Here is a 27,763-nt window from a genome sequence, read left to right as displayed (position 1 = left end):
GGAAGTTGTCTCTAGTAAGTCGGTATAATGTTTCTAATATTAATTTGCTTCAGTTTTAATCCTTAACTGCGTAACATTAGTTTAATGTCATAGTTACAGTTTTTCAGTGTCATTACTCAGTTTTAAATTGTTATCCAGATAGATAACGGCTGAAGAGCAACGTAAACGGCGTTGTCACGTGACACAAGTTACTTTTCTCAGCGATGATTCAGAATGACTGGACCAATCACAAGCTAAGATTTTCTTCTTCTTCTTCTTCTTCTTTTTTTTTTTTTTTTTTAAATAAATTGATACTTTATTTAGCAAGGATACATTTAATTGATTTAAAAAAAAAATACGATAACACTTTACAATAGGGTTCGTTAGTTGAACTAATAATGAACAAAAATTAATCTTTGTTAATGTTATTCAACATTTACTAATACTTTATTAAAATCTTGTTAACATTAGTTAATGCACCGTGAACTAACATGAACAAACAATGAACAGCTGTATTTGTATTAACCAACCGTTAACAAAGATTAACAAACACAGTAACAAATGTATTCCTCATGGTTAGTTCATGTTAGCTATATATGTTACTAATGAACCTTATTGTAAAGTGTTACCAAAAATACATTGTGATTTTCATTGTGAAAGACATACTATTTGTGATTTTCAGCGTTATAGCCTTGGTGATGTTAAGGTTTCAGTGTGGGACAAAAATTCTGTCTGCCATGTCCTGTTGCCCCTAAGGTTAAAGTACACCAGTAACTAGCGGTAGTGCTCTCCGTGGAGGAGACGAGGGAGACAGGAGCCACAGTGATGTGTCAATGACCATTCCTAGTCTATGCCACCGAATGGGTGACATTTCTGTCCCCAGAACATCATATGTATAAAATTGCATGAAAATTAACTCTAAAATACATTTTATTATTAAGCAAAATGTCCTGCATATTAAGCTAACTACAAATTTTACAAATTTATAATTAAAAACATTAATAAAAACTACATAGAACACAAAAAATAGCATTTTCTGCATGTCCCCACTCTCTGTCTCCAAACTTTGCCATGAAATATAATGATTAAAATCCTTCAGAAATCTTAAGTTTTGGGGATTGTTGTGTGACTTTATATCCAATCTATTTAAAATGTTTGTTTGTTTTTATGAGAAAAAAATATTTGATCTAATATTTTAGATAAAATACACATTTTAGTCATGTCCCCGGGTTTTCACTCAGTCCTGTTACCCTAAAGCATTCCCTCCTCTGAAAAACTTGGAATATTCCACAAGACACATTTTCAACAGGGAGTTGCATCATCTTGATCTTCTAAAGGCAATGGGAAGACCATAAGTAAGTCCTCTCATTTTAATTTCTGTATATTTTATGAAATTGTAACTATGACTGAGAAGGTCAATCTCAACATACTGTCCTGTTACCTAAATGATTTCTTAGAATTTATTTGTTTATTTTAAAAATATTAACTTGCACACACAGTCATGTACACTCTCTCTCGTGCACACACATATGGACACTCATTCCTGTTTCCTGTTCCTCATTCCTGTTACCAAGTGTTCATTCCTGTTACTATTATTTATTTATTTTCTAAAAAAATAAAGTTAAACCACTGTTTTTATCAGTTTTGTTTGGTCCATCATTTATACAATTGTTTAATAAATTAAATTATAAAAAAATATATAAACTTGAGGCTTCTTTAAAATGAAAAAACGGCTTTGTGTTTTTTATTAAAATACACTTTGCCTTAATATATAGTGATTTTTTTGTCACAAATATCAGTTATTTGAACATATAACCAACAATTTCTTTAAAATAAACACTTTCTTGTGGGGAAAACAAAGGAATTAATTGACATGCTTTTAAACATGCTTTTTAAATGGCACATGAGTTTCATTAACAGGACTGAGAAAACATGCGTCCATCTTCTGCTTAGAAACCTTGTAAAAAATGTAAAAAATTTGCCTGAGATTGACCAATACACATTTTGAATAGTTAAATATTTGAGTATTCGATTCAGTGTTGAAAAAAAATAAAAAAATAATAAAGTTTAATTTTGAAGAGTTACAACAAGCAAATGTCACCCATTCGGTGGAATGGCCCTAATATATAATTAACCCTCATCCTTCCCTCGCACTTTGTAACACATCTTTCCCTCGTGGGTCAAAATGACCTGAAGTCCTAAAATTATACTTTCAGAAAGCTTATTTTGTTTCATTTTGATAATATTTTTTAATGCAATTTTTTAATGCAATTTACCTTTAAATTACTAGATTTGATCAATAAATAATAAATAAATAGTAATTTCAGCACATTCCTCACATTCTTTCATCTTAAATTCAAAATAACTTACTATTTCATGCATAACCCATTTAATTCAGCTCATAATATCTTACATTGGGTGTCTTTGCCGACCTCTTGTGGAAAAATAATAATAATATAACATGATATTTCATGGCTCTTGCCACTAGATGGCCTTATAGCTCTATATGGAGCAAATGAGCTGTTTCCGCTTGGTCCTAAAGTCATTTTTCTTCAGTATGCACTCAGATACACATGTAGACATTATAAAATAATTTTTTGGTAAAGTTTTAGCATTTTTAGTTTGAATTTTGAGCTTTTTTAGGTTTTTCTTCGTGTACTGAAGCATCCCTTGCACATATCACCCTGTAGCCCAAGACTGGTCGCCCACTGAAGCTAAGCAGGGCTGAGCCGGGTCAGTACCTGGATGGGAGACCTCTGCTGGAGGAGATGTTAGTGAGGCCAGCAGGGGGTACGGCTCACCCTGTGGTCTGTGTTGGTTTTAACGCCCCAGTGTAGAGACGGGACACTATACTGTAACAAGCACCGTCCTCCAGATGAGACGTTAAACCGAGGTCCTTTTGGTCCTGTGGTCATTTAAAATCCCATGGCATTTCTCGTAGGGAGTAGGGGTGTAACCCCGGTGTCCTGGCCACATTCCACCCATTGGCCTCTGTCCATCATGGCCTCCTAATCACCCCCATCCACTGAACTGGCTCTATCCCTCTCTCTCCTCTCCACCTATAGCTGGTGTGTGTGTGAGCGCACTGTCTCCACCTATAGCGTGTGTGTGTGTGTGTGTGTGTGTGAGCGCACTGGCACTGTTGTACTGTGGCTGCCGTCGCATCATTCCAGTGGATGCTTACACTGGTGGTTTTGAGGAGAGATCCCCTGATATGATTGTAAAGTGCTTTGGGTGTACAGTAGTACATATGAAAGTGCTATATAAATGCCTCAATCATTCATTCATATGGGGTCAATTTGACCCGTGAGGGAAGGATGTGTTACTTTTTAAAATTTCAACCACAAAACTCCTCAAATCCATTCAATTTGATTTGTGTGTATTCATGGTTCAAGTGCGAGAACAGTCCTGGGATCCCCTTTGATGAACACTCAATTTTTCAAAATGACCCAAGGGAAGGATGAGGGTAAAACATGCTATTGAATGCCAAATAAATAACAGGTTTGATATATAACCTGTATTGTATAGCCTACTATTGATTTATATAGGTTTTCATTATGTACAGTGTAATATATAAAACCAAAGATAAAATGCATTATTTGTAGATTCCTTGTTGCATCTCAAACTGGTAGTTTATCATGTTGGTGCAACAATAAACAGATAAGTATTATAATGTATGTGGTAACAATTATCCATGATACTATATAAAGAAAAGACTTCAAGTTACCATTTGTAAGTTATAGCACCACTGGATTCTCTCTCTCTCTCTCACACACACACACCTTTTTCATGTCTGTAAACTAAAGTATGTCCCATATGTCATGATTATTAGCCATTCACATTTGAAATGCATTACGTCTGACACCAACTCTACATTATAAACTGTACTGTGTTTTAGGTCAGCTTGAGTTGTGAAGGCACCACCTGACAAAACATCAGAAACGATTAAACCAGGTAGGTAAGAACAGGTAAAACACACTCAGGCGATAGATAAAGATATGTTTATTGACACATATCCATCAGTGCGGCCTCCAATGCAATTTAACATGCAATACATCCACATCAAAACAGATCATTGTTCCAGTGCTTATTTTACTGAACACATTTGTAAAAACCATGTTGGATTATTGAGGAGGTATTCATCATCTTGATTCATGAGTATGTACACTGACGGAAACCGCTTTGACGGGGAGCTGGGGATGTTAACGGTCTTTTTTTTTATTGATATTATAAAAGAAAAAAAGCAGGACATGTTGCCTTCATCATGGTTCCACATGCAGAACTTCTGAACTTTGGTTGACAACATTGAAGACATGCAATAGATGGTCCGCTCTGTTTCAAACCCTTTAGGTTCTGGTAAAAATCACACTGTAATAGATATGTTTGTTTTCAAAGTATGATAATAGTAAAGATTTGTTTGGAGAGGAGCGCAAACAGATATGGCAGTAAAATTGTTATCCAAAAGGCACTAGGTGAGCCAAACGCTACAGATGTTTAGTTCTACAAATAAATTACAATTCAAACAGTGCAGTTACATTTGTTAACTTAATGTTTTCCTTTTTGAAACATTTATCTATGAATCAAATGTAAGGCAACACATTACAAAAAAAATAAACAAAAGAATATTACAGAAACAATGTACCCAATGAACACACACACAGACACAATTTATTTTCAATGGTTTCTGTGACATTTTATGTCTCCTGATGCCATTTTGATGGTATCCTATGGCTTGGAGCCTCCAAAAACAATAATGATGATAATGACAATTATGATAATATTATGCATAGACTGTAATGATCTTCCATGCTCCAGAAAAAAACCTCAAAATCTCCCCTCAGAAACTCTCAGTACCCAATACTTTGCAACCAAACCCAATTCATTTTGAGGCATAGAATAAGGCAACCAGAGTCCATCAGAAGGAGGCATCAAAGTGGATCGAAGTGGAAATGGTTTGCAAACAAAAAGACCCTTTTACGGTTAATTCCCCAAATTTCCCCATTTCCAGAGGTTTCAGAGTCCAAACAGAAAGACATGGCCATGAGAACAGCCTATAGTTTCCTTCCCAAGCTGTGAAAAGATGTCAAAGCTTTCCTCTGGACAGTAGGATATATGGTGTGGAATAAATGGGGAGAAGAGGGCAGAAAAAGATGATGCCAAAAAGTCTCCATGATGCCTTGCGGTAGGTAAATCCTGAATTTCAGCACCAATTACTGTCTGTTTTTTCAGTTGTGAAATGCAACTTTAAAAAGGTTAATTACATGTTTGTTACAGAATTTGTGTATACTTTTTTTTTCTTTTTTTTTTTTCTTAGAGAGGAAAGTACAAAAATCCCAATTTAATCCAGAGGTTCAGATGGTTAGCTGGAAGAAAGAAGAAAAGAAAATGTCCAGTGTTTGAAATGAAGTTTAAATGTTGGATCACTCTTACTGAAATTCCATGTTAAACAGAACTTTTCAGTCATCATCATAACATGATACACACACATCTCTCGACGTGGGTGAATCGAACAAAAAACCACAACATTTGACTGCAGAAACCAGAGAACAACAACAGTAGTAACTTTTAGAAGTTATATTTTGCATGAAGGAAATACAGCCTGAAGATATTTGTATGCATTATGAATGCATATTTATCCTTAATATTACTACAAAGCATCTGGATGTTATATTGAAATCTCTATGGTAATTCTTATTGTTTATTTTAAATTACAGTAATAAGAATAGCTAACTGTCATCACAATACAGTGGCCACGATATGTATTGCAATATACAGTGCCCTCCACAATTATTGAACCCCCTGGTAAATATGATCAAAATTGGCTGTAAAAAATAAATCTGCATCGATTATCCTTGTGATCTTTCATTCAAAAAATGTGCAAAATTCTAACCTTTCATTGAAGTAAAAGAATTGAAAGTGGGGGGAAAATCACATTATGAAATAAATGTTTTTCTCCAAAACACGTTGGCCACAATTATTGAAACCCTTTTATTAAATACTTTTTGCAATCTCCTTTTGCCAAGATAACAGCTCTGAGTCTTCTCCTATAATGCCTGATGAGTTTGGAGAATAACTGACAAGAGATCAGAGACCATTCCTCCACACAGAATCTCTCCAGATCCTTCAGATTCCCAGATCCATGTTGGTGCTTCTCCTCTTCAGTTCAGCCCACTCATCAGGTCAGGGGACTGAGACGGTCATGGCAGAAGCTTCATTTTGTGCTCCACAACAAATTTTTGTTTTGATTTTGATGTTTGTTTTGGATCGTTGTCCTGATGGAAGATCCAACCATGGCCCATTATAAGATTTCTAGCAGAAACAGTCAGGTTTTGATTTTTTATCTGTTGATATTTGATAGAATCCACAATGCCATGTATCTGAACAAGAAGTCCAGGACCTCCAGCAGAAAAATAGGCCCACAACATTAAAGATCCAATGGTATATTAAATTGTACACATGGGGTACTTTTTATCCTTGTGTTCACCAAACCCATCTAGTGTGTTTGCTGCCAAAAAGCTCTGTTTTAGTCTCATCTGACCACAGAACCCTGTGTTGTTTGAAGATCCAGTCGTGTCTGACAATTAAATTTGCTGGAATTTGTTTTTGGATGAGCGAGGAGGTTTTTTTTTAAACCCTCCCAAACAACATGTGGGGATGTAGGGGTTGTTTGATAATTTTTTTTTTAGGCTTTCTGACCCTAAGACTCAACTAATCTCTGCAATTCTCCATCTGTGATCCTTGGAGAGTCTTTGGCCACTCAAACTTTCATACTCGCCGTGCATTAAGACAATATAGACACACGTCCTTTTCCTGGCAGATTCATAACATCTTTAGTTGGTTATAACTTCTTAATTATTGCCCTGATGGTCAAAATGGGGATTTTCAATTCTTTAGCTATTGTCTTACAGCCACTTTCTAGTTTGTGATGCTCAACAATCTTTTGCTACGCATCAGAACTGTATTCTGTGGTTTTACTCATTGTGATGGATGATTCAGGGGATTTGGCCTTTGTGTTTCCTCATATTTAAACTCCTGTGAAACACGAAGTCATAGCTGGACAGTTTCATGTTCCTAGTCACCCTGGTGTACTAAAAAAGGTAAATATTAATGGGAATATACTTCAGAGATATTTTACTCGTAAAAAATTCTAGGGGTTTCAATAATTGTGGCCAACATGTTTTGGAGAAAAACATTTATTTCATAATGTGATTTTCCCCCCACTTTCAATTCTTTTACTTCAATGAAAGGTTAGAATTTTGCACATTTTTTGAATGAAAGATCACAAGGATAATCGATGCAGATTTATTTTTTACAGCCAATTTTGATCATATTTACCAGGGGGTTCAATAATTGTGGAGGGCACTGTATGTGAGTTAAGTGTAACAGCTGGTTACTGAACACTGTATAACAGTACAGGTAGTGGTGTAGGAGTACATCAACATTCTGCGATGTTTGTCTTCAATACAGACACAGAAGCAGCTTTAGTGATAATGTCAATTATGCGACAATACAAAAAACATCCTAAAAATAAGCTTCATCTTCTTCAAGCAAAATATAATCACTTCCTTTGTCAGGTTTTGTGTGATTGACATTTTGTTACCATCATAGAAATTTAAAGAACAGAAAAACGACATCCAGTTCCCCCTCTCTGGACATTATGGGTGTCCACAAAGCTTAGTATTGTCAAAAATACCGACTTTGGTACCAAGTCGGTACTGAAATTTACAAAATGTGACGATACCAGCATTTCCCTCTAGCATTTTGATTGCTGTTGAAACAGATTCTTAAACACCTCTGATTGGCCATTGTGTTCACGCAGTCTACATATGTGTCTCTGATTGGCCATTGTGTTCACGAGCTCAACATATGTGTCTCTGATTGGCCATTGTGTTCACGGGCTCAACATATGTGTCTCTGATTGGCCATTGTGTTAACGCAGTCAACATATATGTTTCTGATTTGCCATTGTGTTCACGCAGTCTACATATGTGTCTCTGATTGGCCATTGTGTTAACGCAGTCTACATATGTGTCTCTGATTGGCCATTGTGTTAACGCAGTCAACATATATGTTTCTGATTTGCCATTGTTCACGCAGTCTACATATGTGTCTCTGATTGGCCATTGTGTTCACGGGCTCAACATATGTGTCTCTGATTGGCCATTGTGTTAACGCAGTCTACATATGTGTCTCTGATTGGCCATTGTGTTAACGCAGTCAACATATATGTTTCTGATTTGCCATTGTTCACGCAGTCTACATGTGTCTCTGATTGGCCATTGTGTTCACGGGCTCAACATATGTGTCTCTGATTGGCCATTGTGTTAACGCAGTCAACATATATGTTTCTGATTGGCCATTGTGTTCACGCAGTCTACATATGTGTCTCTGATTGGCCATTGTGTTCACAGGCTCAACATATGTGTGATTGGCCATTGTGTTCATGTGCTCAACATTTGTGTCTCTGATTGGCCATTGTGTTCACAGTCAACATGTGTGTCTCTGATTGGCCATTGTGTTCATGTGCTCAACATATGTGTCTCTGATTGGCCATTGTGTTCACAGTCAACATGTGTGTCTCTGATTGGCCATTGTGTTCATGTGCTCAACATTTGTGTCTCTGATTGGCCATTGCATTCACACAGTCAACATATGTGTCTCTGATTGGCCATTGTGTTCATGCACTCAACATACATTATATTGCCAAAAGTTTTGGGACGCCTGCCTTTACATTGCACATGAACTTTAATGACATCCCATCTTTAATTTGGAGTTGGCCCACCCTTTACAGCTATAACAGCTTAAACTCTTCTGGGAAGGCTTTCCACAAGGTTTAGGAGTGTGTTTTATGGGAATTTTTGACTATTCTTCTAGAAGCGCATCTGTGAGGTCAGGCACTGATGTTGGACGAGAAGGCCTGGCTCGCAGTCTCCTCTCTAATTCATCCCAAAGCTGTTCTCCCAGGTTGAGGTCCAGAGCAGGCCAGTCAAGTTCCTTCACACCAAACTCGCTCATCCATGTCTTTATGGACCTTGCTATGTGCACTGGTGCTAATGTTAATTTTGTCAGCTATTTACATTTAGTCTTAGTCCTGTGTCAAATGTACTTTTTAGTTTTTATCATATTTAGTCAACCTTGCCCTGTTTTCATTCAGTAAAGTTTTAGTCGACTAAAAGCCTGGGCATCAATGAAAACGTAGTCATATTTTCGTCATGCTGCATAATGATTAAATTTATAATAGGCTAAAGATTATTTCATGGGGGTCATGAAATGAGAAATCTAAATTCCCTTGATCTTTTAACATATAAGAGGTCATAAAAGTACTATAAAAACATCCTGTAAGTTTCAGAACTCAAAACTTTCTTGTTAATCTAAAAACAGCTTATATTGAAGCCAATCCATCTGAGCGCATGAACACAATGGCCAATCAGAGACATAAATGTTGGGCATGTGAACGCAATGGCCAATCAGAGGTGTTTAAGAATCCGTTCAACACCGCTCAAAATGCTAGAGGGAAATGCTGGTATAGTCACATTTTTAACAAATACCAGTACCAACTTGGTACCGAAGTCGGTTTTGACAACAGCAGTTGGGTTATGTTAAGTGATAGAGCTATGGGTGTGGTTGGACCGTCTAGCTCAGGGGTGTCCAAACTCGGTCCTGGAGGGCCACTGTCCTGCAGAGTTTAGCTCCAGCTTGCCTCAATAAGTTTCTAGTATGCCTAGTGAGACCTTGATTAGCTGGTTCAGGTGTGTTTGATTGGGGTTGGAGCTGAACTCTGCAGGACAGTGGCCCGCAGGAGCAGGACTGGACACCCCTGGTCTAGATGCACCCATTACTCCCAGCGAGGGGGAGCTGGACGTCAATCTTCACCCATTGTCTCCTGCAGTGGATACAAGATACAAATGGCAGAATATAGGGGGAAATTTCAAGTTTTAAAGCCAAGACCGTAGAGAGCCTCTGTCCAGATAAAGGAAATTCCCTTTTAATTGGTTAAGTTTGTAACAGAAAGAATTTGCCATTCTTGTAAACAAAAACCCAGAGTAAACAGAAAAGGACAGGCCTCTAAAGAGCAACTGTCCACGGTTAACCTCGACCTTTAAAGCTGTGAATGAAGGCACTGAACAAACACAGGAGCAGTGGACTACACCATTAGACATGTAAGGTGTGGAGAAGCTGTATGATGTTGTCAGCATGTACTGGATGTTGTGTCTGCCGCATGGAGACTGGACTGCGCCCTGCTACAAGACAACAGCAAATAAACAGCCCGTCACGAGACTACCCTGCCTCTACAGCCAGGAACTTATGGCCTTCATTAGCAATAATTACAGATCTTTATATCTCAATCTTATAAAAACATGTCCCAGTCACATTTCACCCCAAATGTAGTATATATTAAAAAAAATTATGTTAACATGAAGTTTATTTTTAGGACCATAGGGTTTTTTGAACTAAGACATTATTTAAATGACAATCAAGCACTTCCCTCACCCATTTTAAATACCATACTGTATCTCAAGTCAAGTTTATTTATATAATGCTTTATAAAATACGGATTGCTTTAAAAGCTGCTTTACAGTAGCAACCACAAAAACAGCATCATAAACGTTTAAAGCAATCATGTCAGCTTGGTGTGTGTGTGTGTGTGTGTGGGGGGGGGGGTGGCAACAGTTTGAAACACAACGTAACTGATGAGTTTAAGCTACAGCATAAGTCAATGTTTTGTCATTACATTTTCTTATCTACCTGTTTTATTTTATTTACCATTATTTCCTACAATGAAGAACAAATTTTTTTTTTTATATCAGCATAAAGTCAGTACCGCAAATACTATGAAATAAATACATTTTAAATACATATTGTTTAACGCTACAATAAAGTTATTTTTGTATTATTGTTACAATACCAAAATAGTGGTCTTTAACAATACGATTAAACACTCCTTTTAACCGTTTAACTGCATGAGATATTTATTTATACAAATTTACTTAAAGCAGAGATGCATGTCAATCAACAGAGTTCAGTATTTTTCTTTTTCTCTCAGCATTAGCATTATTTCTTTTTGATTGTTATTAATGATAGCACAGACAATGTGCACAGGATGTGACGGTGGCAATTTCTTTCTTTTCTTTTCCTTTTTAAAAATAAATAAACACTGCTGTGGCGAAGGTGTTTGGGGGTGGTGTGCACTTTGAGAGGGCTGGGGGAAACGGGCAGGACAGAACCACCCTCAAACACTATAGAATAACACAAGACGCCTCACTCGTATTGTGCAACGCTCAATATGGGGGGATTTTCCAGCCTCCGTTAGAAGCTCCGATTTCTATAGAAACAGTCAGATTTTGTTTTCTGTCATGAATCGAGCGTTTAGAAACAAAATTTATGAGAGAGTTTTTGTCAGATTTCATTGGTGATTTCAAATATGAAATTTAATCGTAAGCTTGGCGAACAGATTTGGAGAATTTGATGTTTCCCCATTCAAAGAGATAGGAGCTGCACTTGCATGCCCGAGAGGTGTTTCAAAATGGTCGCCGAGTGAAATGACTTGTCTTAACGGCACTTTGATAGGACATAGGAATGATCACTACTAAATGGAACGACCAGAATCTGCCAGTGCTGCAGAAAGATTATTGCATCATGTTTTCTATTTCATCACTACATTACAGTAATAAGAAATGTGTGCTTTTTATTGTCCTGAAGACATTTTATTATTTCTTTTGGAGTGAAATATGACTTGCAATCAAATCCAGAGAGAATGCTTTCTGGTTAAAACTATGCTGCACTGAAAATCCTATTCTCTGCTCCAAATGCATAATGTGCTTTAAGATTGGTGTGACACTGTATGGTTGTAGTTACCTTGGCTTTCCTGGCATGTTTTTGGGGTTCTTGCGGAAGGACTGGTTTGCTACGGAGCGAGTGGACATTGTGCGTGGAGACGCCCTTGAGAAGGTAGAAGGAGGGGTCTTGGGAATCTTCTTGCCGAGATGACCAATCCATTTCTTCTGCTCATCTTGGGACAAGGCCAGAAGCAACATGTCTCGAGCTGATGTCACATCATAATTAACTGAGGGACAAGAACAAAATGAGTGTTGCTGTGAGATGCCTTGTCATTAGCCATTTTCACAATACAGTCTTTGCTGTAGATTAAATGTAACTTTCTGATTAGAGGGCCCGTTACCTACATTTTTTTAAATCAGCATTTACAGGTAAAATTCACTGTCAATCAAACAAGAAGTGCAACAGAAGGGGCAAACAACATCTCCCGCATCGCCAAGTTCTGCCACCGTTCGATCCAAGATATCGGTCACGTTATGAAAACCGTAGAGGCTGACAACCAGGTCTTGCGAAACTCTGATTTGCCGGCATTTGAAACGAATTACGTTACCGCTAATATCAAGCCCACCTTTGGACCAGCATCACTGATTTCAACTATGGAGGTGAAGTCGTCCAGTGAGATGTAGAATGGGAAGCGGACTGGCCACAGCGACATACCAGCTGAGATCTGGAAGATGATTGGAGAGTGTGAAGCAGCAGTTTTGAGGTACTCATTCGAGTCATAGCTGAGAACAAGCCCCCAACACCTGAACAACCAGCACAACTGTGCCATTCAGGAAAGGTAAGGGCAACTACCACCCAAATTCGATTGTTCAAAAGGTATTTCAGCGGGTACTGGACCAACACCTCCAAAACATCACTGCCATCACATCCAAACAGTGTGGCTTCATCAAAGGATGTGGCCCTATTCTTGCCATCTGGTTGCTGACGGAGAAGCACCTGGAGAAGAACGGTACACACAGCATTCCTGGACCTGGAAAAGGCATTTGACTGAGTTTCACGCAACCTTATCTAGCGAGGACTGCAATCTCATGACATCCCTGAGGTGTATGTGGTCTAATTTCTTTACTGTAATGTCACAAGCATGGTTTGATGCCCAGTTGGGATTTCATCACCTTTCAACATCACTGACGGTGTTCACCAAGGCTCAGCCCTCTCGCCCCTTCTGTTCATCCTTTGCATAGACACAGTGACAGCAGACTTCCAATCACCACACCCCTGGACACTCTTGTACGCAAAGCATTGCTTTTGCAGGAGACCTGCTCTGTGCTTCAACATCCAACGGCTTAGTGAAAGCAGAATGCGGCTAAACATTCAAAAGATTGAGTACCTGGAGTTTGGCCCCCCAAACCAATGGCACCATCAACATTGATGGACAGGATTTGAAGAAGATCATCTAGTTTAAATACCTCGCGACACTATCCTCGATGCCCGGGGAAGAATCGATGCAGCATCGCTCAAGTGGAGACTAGTCAAAATCTATAAGACCGTAGTGCATTCAGTGGCCCTTTATGGGGCAGAGTGTTGGGCCACCACAAAGCAGCACGAGCAAGTCCTCCACACCAAGGATATGAATGTGCTCCAGGGGACACTTGGCCTGACCCGTCTCAAAGGCTTGGAATCACCTCGATCATGGAGAATATGCGGGAAGCATTGTATACGGCTATATAATGAGCAGTAACAAGAGCTCTGTGGCAAAAACAGCCCTCTTTTTCAACCCAGGAGGCCACTGACAGCATGGAAGTCCAAAGAAACAGTGGATAGACAGTGTTCCAGTATATATGTGGGCCGTGGACCTTGCCCAGAAGATGCTAAGGACTGGGCCAAATGGAGAAGATAAAGCTGAATTGCAAAAACCTTGTAAAACTATGGGATAAACTGTAGCAAAGAGAGATACATCATAAAACTAATTTACACTGTGTGAGAATAATAGTAAGTTTGTTGTATATATAAAATCAAGATCAGTATGTGCTGGAAATTATTTTTATTTTTATTAATCAAAGAAACAAGTAAGAGATTAACTCAATATCAAAACAGTTGATAGTTCATGTTTGCATATTGTAATCAATACTTGGTTTCAGTCAAACCATATAAATGTAAAAAATATAATAATAAAAGGGTAAACACACAGAGGCATCTGCTTGTGGCTCACCTTTGCAAGGGGCAATAACGTCCTCCTTCTTGTCCAGATGGTCCTTGTGGCACTTGACGTGGCAGCGGCGGCACTCCAGGGCTGGCGGCGGCTTGAACACGTGCCACAGGGGTTTGGAGCACGCCTCACAGTTAGAGGGGAAATGGTAGAGGGTGGGGATGAACTCATGGCCTTTGTGGGGCAAGCAGTTGGCCTTGTCACCCTGAGGAACACTTTCCATGTCCGCTTCCTTCCTACACTCACCCTCATTAGCATAAAGTATCTGAAGAACAAAAACATATTTTTCAAATTGTACATTTAAGTAAAAGTTAGAGGGTCATGAAACATTTTTGAGACATTAACATACATGCATATTGCACAATGTATCACACATTTTTTCTAAAAGCAAAAACTGCTACAGCTGCTTTACACAGAATCCTGCCAATCGCATCAATTTTATGATTTGGGCTTTTGTACAAAAAATTTATTTCTGTGTAAACTGTAAACGTCTCTGGTTACTTGCGCGGGTTCTCCGCCTATATAAAGCAGTGCCGAATTCCAGTTCTCATAAATTCAAGAATTAGAAACGCAGCCAGCTTACGCAATATCATGTTCCTTCATCTCAGGGAATCGAGGATATGCATGTAGCATAGACGTTCCCTTTCCATTTTGGTTTACTTGACATTGCGTCAGTAACTGATACTATGGGGAACTGTAGTTAACTAGTTATTTGATGCAGCAGCATGTTCTACATTCTCTTAACAGCATGCACATATCGGCTTGTATTGTTCATCTTCAACAGAGTTTTTCACACTGCAATTAACCCCGGGTTATCGTTGTACTAAATCTTTTAACTCCGGGTAAAGAAACGTTTCACACGTGTAATTTAGAAGCAGGGTTAACACTTCTTATCTGGAGGTGTTAACCCTGCATTGATACGGTGTAAGAATGATGTGGCTGGAGGCTTAGCAGAGGACACCCAATCACGTGTCTTATATTCACATGCTTTGGTTAGTCACAGAATTGCTGTGTTGTATAAAAAGTAGGTTATGTTTCAGCAAATGGTGACAGAAAACGTGACATTTACAGTCTGGAAAGTCCACTCAGTATAAACTTGATAGTACAGTCGTCAATATATTATACAAGGATGCACAATGCTAGAGCCTTTTCTGCAAACAGTTCGTGTGCTGTGTTCGTCCAATCAAAGACATTTCACACATGCAAATAAGGACATTATCCGAGGTTTTAGGAAAGTACAGTGTGAAACGTCAGCTTATGAATAGCCAGCACAGTTTTTGAACTATGTCTATTTATGCACACAGCATTGATACAGTGATACGTCATTACAGGGAATTTCATGACTATTTTTAAATAGAATCTCTGTGCAAAACATTGAAAATAACTGACCTGGAATATTCGTGGAATTTCATCCGTCTCAGCTCGATAAACGTCGCCTTGTGTGACAGGACGTACATGGAAAAGTTTGCTGTTTTGAAATAATATATTTTTGTTATTTAGCAGAAAGTGTAATCATTCAATTTTACATACACGAATGAATCAAGTGGCCAGTTAACATGGATATTTCGATCCATGGATAGTTATTCATCAGAATACTTACTCAATATCTAGTACCATAGAGGGGTTGGACTGCTCTTTGTCTTGCTCATCATTGTAAAAGAGAATCTTTTTACTGCTCACCACAACATACTGAGGGAAACAAAAACAAATATCGAAAAGGGGGGAAAAGAGCAGGTCATGCACGTCTAAATTCATGGACAATAATAGTTTAATACATAATTCTTCATGCAAGTCTTACCTGCTTTTTCCAGCCATATCTTTTTATATTAACCCTATTAGGTATTGCGAGCCAGCCTTCGAGCCTTGATTCTGAAAACAAATAAATTCCATTATATCCGAGTCAGAATTTAAACAAGCAATAGAAATAGACATGCTGTAAAACTGGGAACACAAACCAAGGTTGTGACACAATCTACAAAAACCGACTGGCTTTTACTAACATGCGTAAACCAGGTACACTTTAAAACAACTGCCCACATCACAGGGTTGTAGTTGCTGTTTTGTTAAGTGAAACTAACAAGGAAAAAAGGGCAGGCCTTTATTTTATCGATCAGGGATTAGTAAGATGGTGAAAATGAGATGTCCCATACCTAAACAGATCCTGATGTTATTGTGAATGTGAGAAAACAATGGCTAAATAGACATTTGACTCATTACCCAATCAATATTGACTATAATAGCTCACATGGACCACAGCCTTAGTGATGTCAGTGGAAGAGGAACACCAAGTTATTACATTTTCATTAACAATTATAAAGAATTGCATTTCTATTTGGAATAACGGGCACGATCGCTAAAAACAACAGCAGCTACAGTACTAGCTCTCTGGCTTGATTAACATGAACAAATAGGCCAATAGGAGATGCTAATTTATTACAGTGCTACATCTGTATGTTTTTCTGAAATTTTGCATAATAAACCCAGGAATGTGTATCACGTTTATAGCAGTATTAGTAACTGGCTCAATACAGCAGTTTGTTACAAAGTACATTTTTATCATCAAAGCATGTAATTCTGCCCCTTTTCTGGAAATGTCAACCGAACTAAGATGCAATTAAATTAAAATGTTACTGGTTTAAAGGCATATGTTCACGCAGTGGTTGTGAGGAAGACAGGTAGGTCACATAAGAATTGTTTTAAAAACTCATGCAAAAACTGTGTGACCACAACTGAGTGTGAATGCTTAATGTCATTCATTCTGTAGTGAGCATGCTTCCAGTGCAATAGATAAACCAACATACAGGAACACGTGTGCTTCACAGGGCTGGGTATTGACACGGAATTCCCAATGTGATTAGATAGATTCATTCTTCTTAAATTTTCAGGTCACTTTGGATCAATTTTATGGTTGGATAACTTAAATCATTTGGATAAATTAAAGGGGTCATGACATGAGATCAAATTTCCCTTGATCTTTTGACATATAAGAGGTCTTTCTACCATTAAAACATCCAACAAGCTTCAGAGCTTAAGATATTGCCCTCATTATAAACTAGGCATTTAGCAAGCTCTTTTTTTTGCAGTCTCTCGAGGGTTTTTCTGAACCTGCCTTCTCAGAAATCTGGTTGCAGCCGTTGATAGCTTCCTTTTTCTGCCCTGTCCAGGTAGAGTAACCACTGTTCCTTAACTTTGAACTCACAAACTATGCTTCCAACTGTGTCTCTAGGAACATTTAGTGCCTTCGCTATCTTTTTGTATTTTGTATGATTAGTCGCATCAGGTTTGCTTGAGACAACACTTGTTTTGCAGATGTGTGCTTTCAAGAGGGATTCGATTCAGGAGGTTGAATCATTTTGAAACTGCAGAAGTCATTAAAAGTTGCATTTTCAGTAAAATTTTGGCAAACCACTTGAAACATTGCAAACAGCTGAAAGTCTGAATATTTAGCCAATATTTTGAATAATTTCAATTGCAACTGTATATATTTTTTTGTGTGCACAAAAACCTTTATTAACATTGTAAGTGATCCCCAAGGAACACATTAAAATATATAAAAATATAAAGAAAAAAACCATGTCATGACCACTTTAAGGGTTTTCAAACTTTACAGAGCAAGGGAGGGAAAAGCCATGCTAAATGAATAAACTTTTCTTTTGTGCATAACTTGCAATTTGAAGGCAACGCCAAGTTCTATATCACATTCATATATTTAAATTTTAACCCAGGCCAATAGGAAAACAAAGAATAAAGCTATTACACACACACACACACACACATTAAAAGAGTGTGACTTGACCTAAAACACCTCTGAAAGGTGCTCAGAGCAGGTTAGTCTAAAAAGATTTTAATAAGCAAAATATGTTTCATTGATTTCAGCAATTTAGTTTCATAAGTCTATTTTAGCATTGCTCTATCTGTAAAGTCACTCTGAGTAGCTTATTTCTGAGGCATCACCAAAACACATTTGACATTCAGTAAGATGCGTTCATTAAAATAAAAATAAAAAAGTAATAAGAGACAAAATGCCACCCAATAGCACAATCCAGGCATAACGGGATCCCAATCTTAAGGTTACTCACAGAGGAAAAAGAATAGAAGATACACAGATAAGGAGAGCAAGAAGAACTGACTATATATGAGGGAGAACAAGAGATTAGACTTTAAACACAGACATTGGAAGATGATGATTATGTACACCACCTGGCAACATGAAGCATCATCACCTTCATCCTATCATCACAACATTACATGTGTGTGCTAAATCTAATTAACATCATAAATACAGTCCTGATAAATATACCCTAACAAAACTACATTCATTAGCCAAATAATATAGTCAAGATCAAGGATTTCTTTTCTGAAATGGCTGACTAATATAAACAGAATACAGGCATAATCACTTTTTAAAAAATATTTTAAAAATGCATTCCAAAGTATCCCCTCTCTCCAAGTCTTTTTTCCTGAAATGCTGACCAGCATTGTGGTAATAAATGAAAATTTTCAATTTGTCTATACTGTCAATTTTACTTTCATAGTTTTAGAAGTGTTTTACCAGTGGCTTTCATATTCATTTTGCGTTATAGCATGCAATTCTGTGTAGTGATGGAAGTTGGAACAATATGAATGACTTTTGCCTATAGGTGTCATAACTGCTTTCAGAGAATGAAATCAAACTCAGTTTGAGGTATTGGGATTAAGGGTGTGTTCACACATGTAGTTCGATTCTCTTGGTTCTTTTGGTCCGGACCAAAAAAGAAAATGATACATCTAGTCCTGGTTCGCTTAGCGTTCGTTCACACTGTCATTTTGTTTCTAAATATAGAAGGAAAAACCCCAACTGCTTTTATGGTGTATATTTTGCAACAAAAATTAACGAACATCCAAAACAATGCTGTGTGCTGGACTAAACGCGCTCGTTGTGTGTGCGGACATATGATGGTATTTTTATCAGCTGAGAACTTGAGGAGCTTATAAAAACTGCACAGTTAAAACAGCGTCAGGATTTGCTCCATTGCACACAAACGCAGATCTGCTGCGAGGAGACGCGGTTTCAACGCCTGTACTGAACTGTGATCAGCAACACAAGTCCTATGATGAGAAAAACCAGGTGTGCTTGAGCATTCTGTCCTTTTTAAGGTCCGATCTTGTGACATAACGTCCTGTCTTTGGTCTGTGTTGCGTTCATAAATCTCAGCCACCATATCGGTATCAGCCGATATATGTATAATTTTAATGTTATTGTTATCGGCCCAATAACAAAACTGGGCTGATATATTAAAGCCGATAAATAATGGATTATTTCCTTCAGTTGACACATTTCAGATGTGCACTGTTCAACATGATGCTTTTGAATTGCTTGAAATATGATTGAAACCACTTCAAAAAAGGAAAATACGGTTAAGTGCAACATGTCCAGCACAAATCTGTTATAAATTAAATGAGAACATTATAATTGTGTGCTTGGGAAATGGCCAATGGTGAGACTTTTGTTTTTGTAATCAGGCCCTCAAAAATCATAAAAAAAAAAAAAATTTGGATTTAGATTTATCTGTCAATATATCGGTTAGCGGTTTTCAAATATAAAGAATTATCGGTAATCGGTATCAGCCAAAATGTTCACACTGGTGCATCCCTAGTCTCAGCTGGAAAAAACAAAACAATCGTATGTATGCGTCCATAGTTTTGGATGTTTGGTAAGTTTCGTTGCAAAATATACATTATAAAAGCAATATTTGCATCTTTAAGTTCGGTCTTAAAAATAACAACGCCAAGCGAATCAGGGCAAAATGTATAATTTTCTTTTAGGCCACACCCTTAGTCACACCAAACTTGATGCGAACAGGCCCGTACGGTGGCATTATGATAACAAAGGCAAGTTTGCTTACTGTTAGTTACCTATTCTAGTGTTGCATTTTAACAGTGGCGCATGCTGATTGATGAAATACAATGGGCATAGAGAAATTTGGGTAAATTGCTTCTAATTTTTTTGCACTTCATTTGCTCTGCGTGTTTTTTTTTTTCCAATGAAACAATTTTAAATCCATTCCTAGCAGACCTTGAAACATGGACAGGGATGATAGCAAGACATGTAGTCAAAGCTTCAGAATGATCTGGCTATTGTGGGCTTTCCAATCACTACAAATGCAAACCAAATTACCTAAAACTCTATTCCTTAATTGACCTGACATTTATATAACAGAAATATTCATGCTTCGTGAACGTTCCCTTACCAGCAATGTTACTGTCCAGCTCGTCCGTCTGCAGGCTGGTGACGCTGGAGTTTTCCACGCGGAGCTGCAAGTCGTTCAGCTTCTCGCGGAGTTGCTCGATGTCACTTTCTTTGCTGTCCAGTTGCATCTGCAGCTCATTGCGATACGTGCACTCCTCAGCCCATTGCTGCAAATACACACAACATCATTATCATGCTGATTATCATGCCGATGTGGCTTCCTGGAGTGTGCAGTCATGAAACTTAATACATTTTCATGAGGCAATCCTTCACTAGAACAGTCTTGTTGAAACTGATTTAGAGAATCATCAGATTCCACTGATATTGGCATCAGGTTTGTCCCTGTGAAAACGATTAAACATGAACTTGCCGCTTGCATCTCGTTGAGCTCCTTCTGGTACTTGATGGCCATGTGGTTGAACTTCTCCTTCTCCTGGTTCAGCTCCAGCTGCAGTTTGCGATTCTCCTTCTCTTTCTTGCGCAGGTCAGTGGTGCTGCCTCTCTTCTTCTGGTCCAACTTCATGTCCTTCCGGTTCATAATCTCAGCCAGCTTATTCACCGCCTGCAGGGACATGATGAGGCGTCAAAGTTTGAGCAAAGAGCAAAAGATTCTTTTCCTTTCAGACATGTCATATCAAACAAGTCTGGCTGTAAACCGAGTGAACTGCTGTGCTGTCAGCTGCCTACACACAGAAACCTAATTAAAATGGATCCTCATAATTGAATGATAAGGAACGCTCTTTATAGGCACCACGCAAATAGAGACAAAGCACATAATTGATTTTGATGTTAATATTAGGGCTGTCGATTTAATGCTTTACTTTGATTAATTAGTTATGGAGGAAAAATAACACGTTAAAATTATTAACGCATTTAGCGCAGCAGCTCCGCAGCCCAGAGCTACGAAGTTCATCTTAGATTTCATCCAGTTGATGGATGATGATAAAATTGAGATTTTTGGGTGAACTATACCTTTACTGGGTTTTTTATTAAATATAAAATATTTATATGTTTATATGTGAGCATGAAGCATCACTGTGTGATGGAGCCTATAGAATGCAGTTATAATGGCCCTTAAATTCAATATATTAGGGCAACAACGCAAAAATTATGTCTCATATTTATATTATTTGATATAGTTAAGCAATTTCTCACGTGTAACAAGCGCAATATCACACGAGTGCTGTTTTGTTTCAAATAGCACGAGTGCAAATGTGATATTAATTTCATACAACAGTTCAATAAATAATAAGTTGATATTGTGTTATATTTTAGACACAATATGGTCTAATTTTAGCTCGATTTTGCCAACGAAAATATCAATGAAAATACTACCTGCAGAGCCAGAGCAGAAATGTTGAGCGTCTCTGAGAAAACACACAGCGGTGTTTCGTTCTGAATGAATCTGTGTTTTGAGCGAATAAATCGTGTGAACCAATGATTCAATGACTCATTCATAAAGAGAGCCATTTACTTCATTCCTGAATGAATCAGCTGTTTGAGCGAATCGAATGAATCGAACTCCATGACTTCGTCACTAAGCATTTACCATCACCTACTGGTAGTTTTAGATTCTTATTGAGAGTATCATTTCATTCAAAAAATATTTTATATTTCCATATTAATAAAAAACCCAGTAAAGGTATAGTTCACCCAAAAATCTAAATTTTATCATAATTTACTCACCCTCACAGCTGTTGAGGCCTAAATGTTTGTGTAATTAATTCTTTTGAATAAAAAAATATATATATTTTTAAAGCTAATTTTTGAAATAAATTTTTCTCAAACTAATTTTTGAGCTAATTCATGCTTTTTTCATTTAACACAATAATGACTTGGGGGTTAATTTCTCAGCCAAATTTGATGTGTGATTAATTTGAAATCAATTATATTAATGAATTGCCACATTGTGTAATTAACTAATTAAAAATGTTAATCTCTTGACAACCCTAGATAATATATTAGTTTAACGACCTGATATTCTAATAACAATAAAATTACACATATACCATATAAATATTAGGTAAAATTGCATTGATTAATTAGGTTAAATTTGAAAAGATTGTAATGTTTCTAATAATGAATTTTTAATATGCTTTAAGACAAACCATGTGTAAACTCATAAGTCAACACCTTATGAATTTTATTCAGTATTTTCTTCCTAAAACTGCAGTGAACCAAAGACAGTCTCAAAAACTCGGTTTGAAATCGCTGGTGTTTCTGACGTCACAAACTACCTTGTAACTTGATCAGATCAACGTGTGATCGTCAACAAGTGGATCTCTGAGCTGCTGTGAGTGAGTGGAGGCGGGCTAATTTTCATATTCATATTCATTCATATAGATGAGTCAAGGGTGTAGAGTTACATTCAAGCTATTTTAATGCATGACGAATTATTTTCAAGGAATTCTTTTTTTAAATATGTCATTTTGGTGATCAAAGAGTTTTATAGAATACAAATATTGACTACAGGGGGACTTTAAATTTAGTCTATGTTTGCATTTGACTCTCAAAAGACAATATGAGAACTCAAAAAGTCTTTTGAGAGTCAAATGCAAACAGACTAAATTTAAAGTCCCCCTGTAGTCAATATTTGTATTCTATAAAACTGAATACAAATATTGTATGATATTGTATAAAGTGGCTTTTTCACTATTAGAACATACATTATTTTTACAAAGTTGCCATACCTGGATCTTCAGAGTTCTTTCTATATTAAGGATCTTCTCGTAGTTCACCTTTACTGAGTTTTCCACCTCCTCCTTCTCTGCTGCAAACTCTACAGGAAGACATTAGAAAAGTCGTGTTAATGCGTAAAGATAAACTGTAGTTAACCACTTGGAATTAAGATTACCTTCTTCTTGAGCTCGGAGCCTTTTATCCAACTCGGTCTTCTCCTTACTGAGGATCTCCACATCTTTGGTAAGGGTTTTAATGGATTCCTCAAGCTAAACGAAAATGCATTATACTCCAATTAAAAGCCACTAATATAAACACAAAGTTGACAATAATGACAGAGTAAAATTGCAGGTGGCATATAGAGGTCTAATCCTGAAAAGTGCTGGAAGACAAACAGACTATATAAATGAAATGGTCAGACTGAGAGAAGGACGCCTGTCCTTCGCTAACAACAGACCTGTGTGATGCTGGAGTCTTTCTCTGAGATCTCCAGTTTGTAACGTGAGACAGCCTTCTTGTTCTCCTGAGAGAGTTCAAAATACTGTTCTTCCTGAAGCGCACGGGCCAACTGCTCCGACTCTGCTTTCGTCATGGTGAGGTCCAACTGAGCAGAGAGCGACTCCCTACAAAAAAACATTTCAGGAGGAGGAGTTCACAAGAACGTTCACCGGTATTTCTAAGTCACAAGACTCTTTAGTTCCTTTAACATTTTTCTAAAAGCTACAAATTCATGAAGAGGACTTTTACTTCTCTGAGTACATGTCCTGGACTTTTTTGAGAGCGTCTTGAGTTTGTCGATTCCTCTCCTCTATCTCCTCCTTTAGCTCCTTCACCTGAGTTTTATAGAGTGTCTGAAAACAGGAAAAATGGCTTGAGAATATATAAACAATGCTGATTTCCTCTCATGGAAAATATGATCACACACAAGAACATAACATCCTGACATGGCCGTAACTCATGAAACTTGGCCTTATACCATTGTCGATTATTATTTGTTTGAAAAATGTTAGGTAATAACAATTTCCATATCACTTTGCCAAACTCCATCAATTCCTTCCTAAGCCTAAGCCAAGCCAAGTTAATCAAAAGAGTGGCTTCAGGCCAAAACCCTGACAAATGTATTGAGAGAAATGTAGTATATTAGACATGCACATCTGTAATTGTGGTAAAAGCAGAATAATTAACTCTGCACCACTTAATTGCAGTGGTGATCCTCTGTGTATTAGGAGTTAGAGGTTTTTAATTAAGGAGATGAGATTGGAAGTGACTATCATATTTATTTAAGAGCGGGACACATCATGGCGACGGTTTTTGAGCGTCGGTCGGCTTGGTTTTTTCGGTGTGTTCTGCACTGTTGGCTCTAGTCGGAAGCCGTCGGGGGATTATTCAGCATGTTGAATCAGCGTCGGGCTGTCGGTCAGAGGGATCACTCTGATTGGCTGTTTAGCTTAGCGAACGAATCAGTGCACAAGAATAAAAGCGAAAGTGGTGAAAATGAGAAAAGAAGTCAAGACGGTACAGACAGAAGGCTGTTATAACTTTACATCATCTTTGGCCTTGTTTACACCTGGTATTAAGATGTGTTTTGGTCGAGCGGATCATAAGCAGACGAGTGAGACACATGACCGTTTACACCTGGTGTTTATCCGTCTCTTTTGTCCACTTTCAACCACTTCTGTATGATTTCTTCGAGGGGAGGGTCTATGGGCGGGTGAATGTATGGGCTTTTTCAGATTTTTCCATCTAATGGATGAAATAAGCTCACACAGTTTAATTATGAACTGACTGGAGAAAGCAGAAAAACATACGGCGAGCAGCAGCTTTCGTTTCTGCTCAAGATCAGAAATCAGGAATGGTGAGAGAACACTGTTTTGTACGTTTTTCGTCTTCAAACCAAACTTGGGTCTTCAGACAAAGTTTAAATCCCGTCTGGCTACACACTTCCCATGTTTACGGATTAGGTCAGTTGGCGTAGAGAAGATGGTCATTTGTGGCTGTTTGAACGCATTCGATCACATGAGCGTTTACTCTACAAAAACAATCCAGGCGAATGTGTTTTTGACTCCCTCTGGAAGTGGAAGTGCTCAAAACGTTTTAGACCCCGTTTACACCTGTATTTAACGTCGTTCACTTGTGATCCGATCGACCAAAATGATTTTAATATCTGGTGTAAACAGGGCCTTACCTGAGCATTTGAATGCACTAATATTTTCATAATAACATGAGCCGCCTGGAATGAAGAAAGTGATCAGTGTAACTGATATTCAACATGGTCAGCGATCACTGCTTTGTTCATGGTTTGTATTTCTGCAGTCCTAGATTTGGTTTCTCTTTTTGAATGATGGAAATACACTATTGATGCTGATATAGACAGATATTTCCTTACACGCAGGGCAGAAACCATGTGATAGTTGACAGTCACCTTTAGTCGTTTTACTGTGTTCAAGCGCAGCTTTTTGACCGAGACGCAGACGACGAGAGGCGACAACAGTCAGCTTTTATCATTGCTAGTTCTTTGACGTCGGCTTGGTGTGTCCCGGGCTTTAGTCTGGTTACTGACAAATTTGTTAAATCTCAAGAAAATTGGTCACTAGCTAGGCTTCCATCAATGTATTTTCATGCTCATTTTGTGACATTGCATAAAAACACACACACATAAAAAAATAATTGTTTGCGGTTTTTTTTGTGCATAAGATATTATGGAAACATATCAAAAAATGTCATGTGACTTTGCCTAAACAAGTCCTGTGACTGAATAATTTGCTCAGAGAAGACATTATATAATCAGGGTTTCTGCAGGTTTCAGTAAGTCAAATTTAAGACCTTTTTAAGACATTTTAAGACCATAAAGATTGAAATTTAAGACCTACACGACGCATTATCCAAGTTAGATAGATAGTTACCTCGGGATCATTAGAGTATCTATCTATCTTTCTATCCATCTAGGATTATCTGATGTGTGTGTGTGAGAGAGAGGGAGAGGTAGATATTTTTTTAACAGAAAATTTTACTTTTGCATATTATACTGTAAAAACACAATTATTGTTGATTTTAGTTGATCACAGTTGATCATAACTAGAGAGGAAATGATGAGATGATTGAAGTGACCAAAATGATCACGGTTATCACAGAATCCTGTTCAAAAAGTACTAATACTACAGAATAAAGTCAATTCAACAAGTTTTATGTCGAAAAACAGCAAATAACAAACTGATTAGCATCAATATGCACTTTTTGTTTACGTAAACATCAAAATACCATTAAAAATGTTGGCCAGATTTTAAAAGAGTGTCTTGCAACATGTTATCTACTAACATGTACAAGTTCAAATAAAGTTTTGACAAAAAAGGTTTTATACAAAATAAACCTCATTATAAAAAGAATGAGTCAAAAAAGATAAATTACTGACATTTACACATTAGCTTATATTTATTAGTAGTGTTTGGGTGCACCCCCATCCTTCATGTTGACTGAGCTTTCAATGTTGTTATGGAAAGGGGTGATTGGTTGTTTCTGTCACATGATCTTGAAACATGAAAAGTTTAGATTTTTTTTCATCTCGTTGCGCCTGGTAAAAAAATTAGCACGTCGCTTCAATTATGAGCGCGCTTGCCGCACGCCTACATTTGAACAAACTTGAGCGCGCAAAAGACGTGATATGTGAAAGGCCTCTGGCGAGCTAGCTCATATCAAGCCACGAGTTATTGGTAGCACGCGAGCGACGTGCTGGAGACCGCTCTAGGGCTCCGCTTTGTAGGCTACAACTCGATACTTTTTTGCTACTTTGTAATAACTTTCTGGGGCCAGCGTTTCTGGAAATGAACAAGGGTAAACACTTTTTTAGACCTGACTAAATTAAATTTAAGACCTAAGATGAAAATCTGTCCGTTTTTAAGACTTTTTAAAGCCTTAAATTTAAAGTTCAGAATTTTAGACTTTTTAAGACTTTTTAAGACCCTGTGGAAACCCTGATAATACATGCATCTGCCTCTGTTGTGAATTGTGTTGGTTTGTCTGCTTGCACTAAGCTCAAAGTCATTTATTACATTAAAAAAAGAAGCCACAGTAGCTTCTCCTGTATCTACAATTTCCATTTCCGTTGATATACTGAAGCATTTCTCTTGTACATACTAACGGAAATGTAGCTTTCTTTGCAATCAGTTTTTCCAAGATTCCACTTTTGTTTTCTTTTCTTTTCTTTTTTTTTTTTACATAAATTGAATTCGAAACTTGAATGGAAACCTGGCACATATGAAACATGCCTTGAACCCAGGTTTTATGGGACTTTATATGCACTTTACACCCGGGAAAAGGTAACAAAAGCATTGCTAAAGTTGTTTCTGTTTTTACTGTGATGCTACAATATCAGGATTAGGAAGTATTTACCTCTGTGAGGCAAGAATTGCCAACGACACAAGTAAATAATGTAATGAGCAAGATGATGATCACACACGAGGAACGATCGCTCAAAGCACTTGATGCGTTTTCACCTCATTAAGGAAAAGGAAACTTGAAAAATGTTCAGCAGTCTGTGATACTCACTGAGAAATACTGTTCAGCCTCCAGCTGGTCCTGAAGTTCCCTCATCTGACCCTCATTTCCTCTGTACTGCCTGAGGAGACACACGCTTCCATCAATCAGTCACTTCAGCTTCACAAACGGTATTTATTCAGACTCCAAAGCTCAAGCAAGTGGAAATGAGTGTAAACCTGGCAGGTCCACCCACTAGGTCTTTTGACACATTAGGGCAAGTTGTCTCAAGCAAAAGTCATTTGAGAGATAAACAAAGTAATTATATTTTGATAAAAGATTACAGTTTTTTTTCTTGGAATAATGTAAAATGATGCATAACTCACAATAAGGTCAGGGACCTACGGAAGCTTGTTTCCAAA

General features: G+C 37.6%; 1 protein-coding gene across 4 annotated transcripts in view; it reads right to left on the bottom strand.

Annotated features, from left to right (window-relative positions):
• Positions 1–5,243: 5,243 nt before the first annotated feature.
• The window catches only part of rock1 (Rho-associated, coiled-coil containing protein kinase 1), an 83,820-nt gene continuing 61,300 nt past the window's right edge, over positions 5,244–27,763 (bottom strand). For 2 of the 4 annotated variants that reach the window (XM_079877385.1, XM_079877387.1), the window contains exons 21-33: positions 27,414–27,483; positions 23,619–23,722; positions 23,329–23,494; positions 23,047–23,140; positions 22,883–22,971; positions 20,563–20,754; positions 20,194–20,359; positions 15,762–15,832; positions 15,564–15,652; positions 15,353–15,431; positions 13,967–14,228; positions 11,836–12,043; positions 10,042–10,220 (exon numbers count right to left, since the gene is read on the bottom strand). In XM_079877385.1, the coding sequence (XP_079733511.1) occupies positions 10,169–10,220; positions 11,836–12,043; positions 13,967–14,228; positions 15,353–15,431; positions 15,564–15,652; positions 15,762–15,832; positions 20,194–20,359; positions 20,563–20,754; positions 22,883–22,971; positions 23,047–23,140; positions 23,329–23,494; positions 23,619–23,722; positions 27,414–27,483 (1,642 nt within the window). In that variant the 3' untranslated portion in view covers positions 10,042–10,168. Of the gene's footprint in view, positions 5,343–10,041; positions 10,221–11,835; positions 12,044–13,966; positions 14,229–15,352; positions 15,432–15,563; positions 15,653–15,761; positions 15,833–17,919; positions 18,093–20,193; positions 20,360–20,562; positions 20,755–22,882; positions 22,972–23,046; positions 23,141–23,328; positions 23,495–23,618; positions 23,723–27,413; positions 27,484–27,763 lie in introns of those variants that run through there. The other 2 variants (XM_079877386.1, XM_079877388.1) reach the window with 2 other exon arrangements.

This window comes from Squalius cephalus (assembly GCF_949319135.1).
Source record: "Squalius cephalus genome assembly, chromosome: 7".
Lineage (NCBI taxonomy): Eukaryota > Metazoa > Chordata > Actinopteri > Cypriniformes > Leuciscidae > Squalius > Squalius cephalus.
The sequence above is the reverse complement of the archived record's forward strand: the minus strand, read 5'-3'. Positions and strand labels throughout refer to the sequence as shown.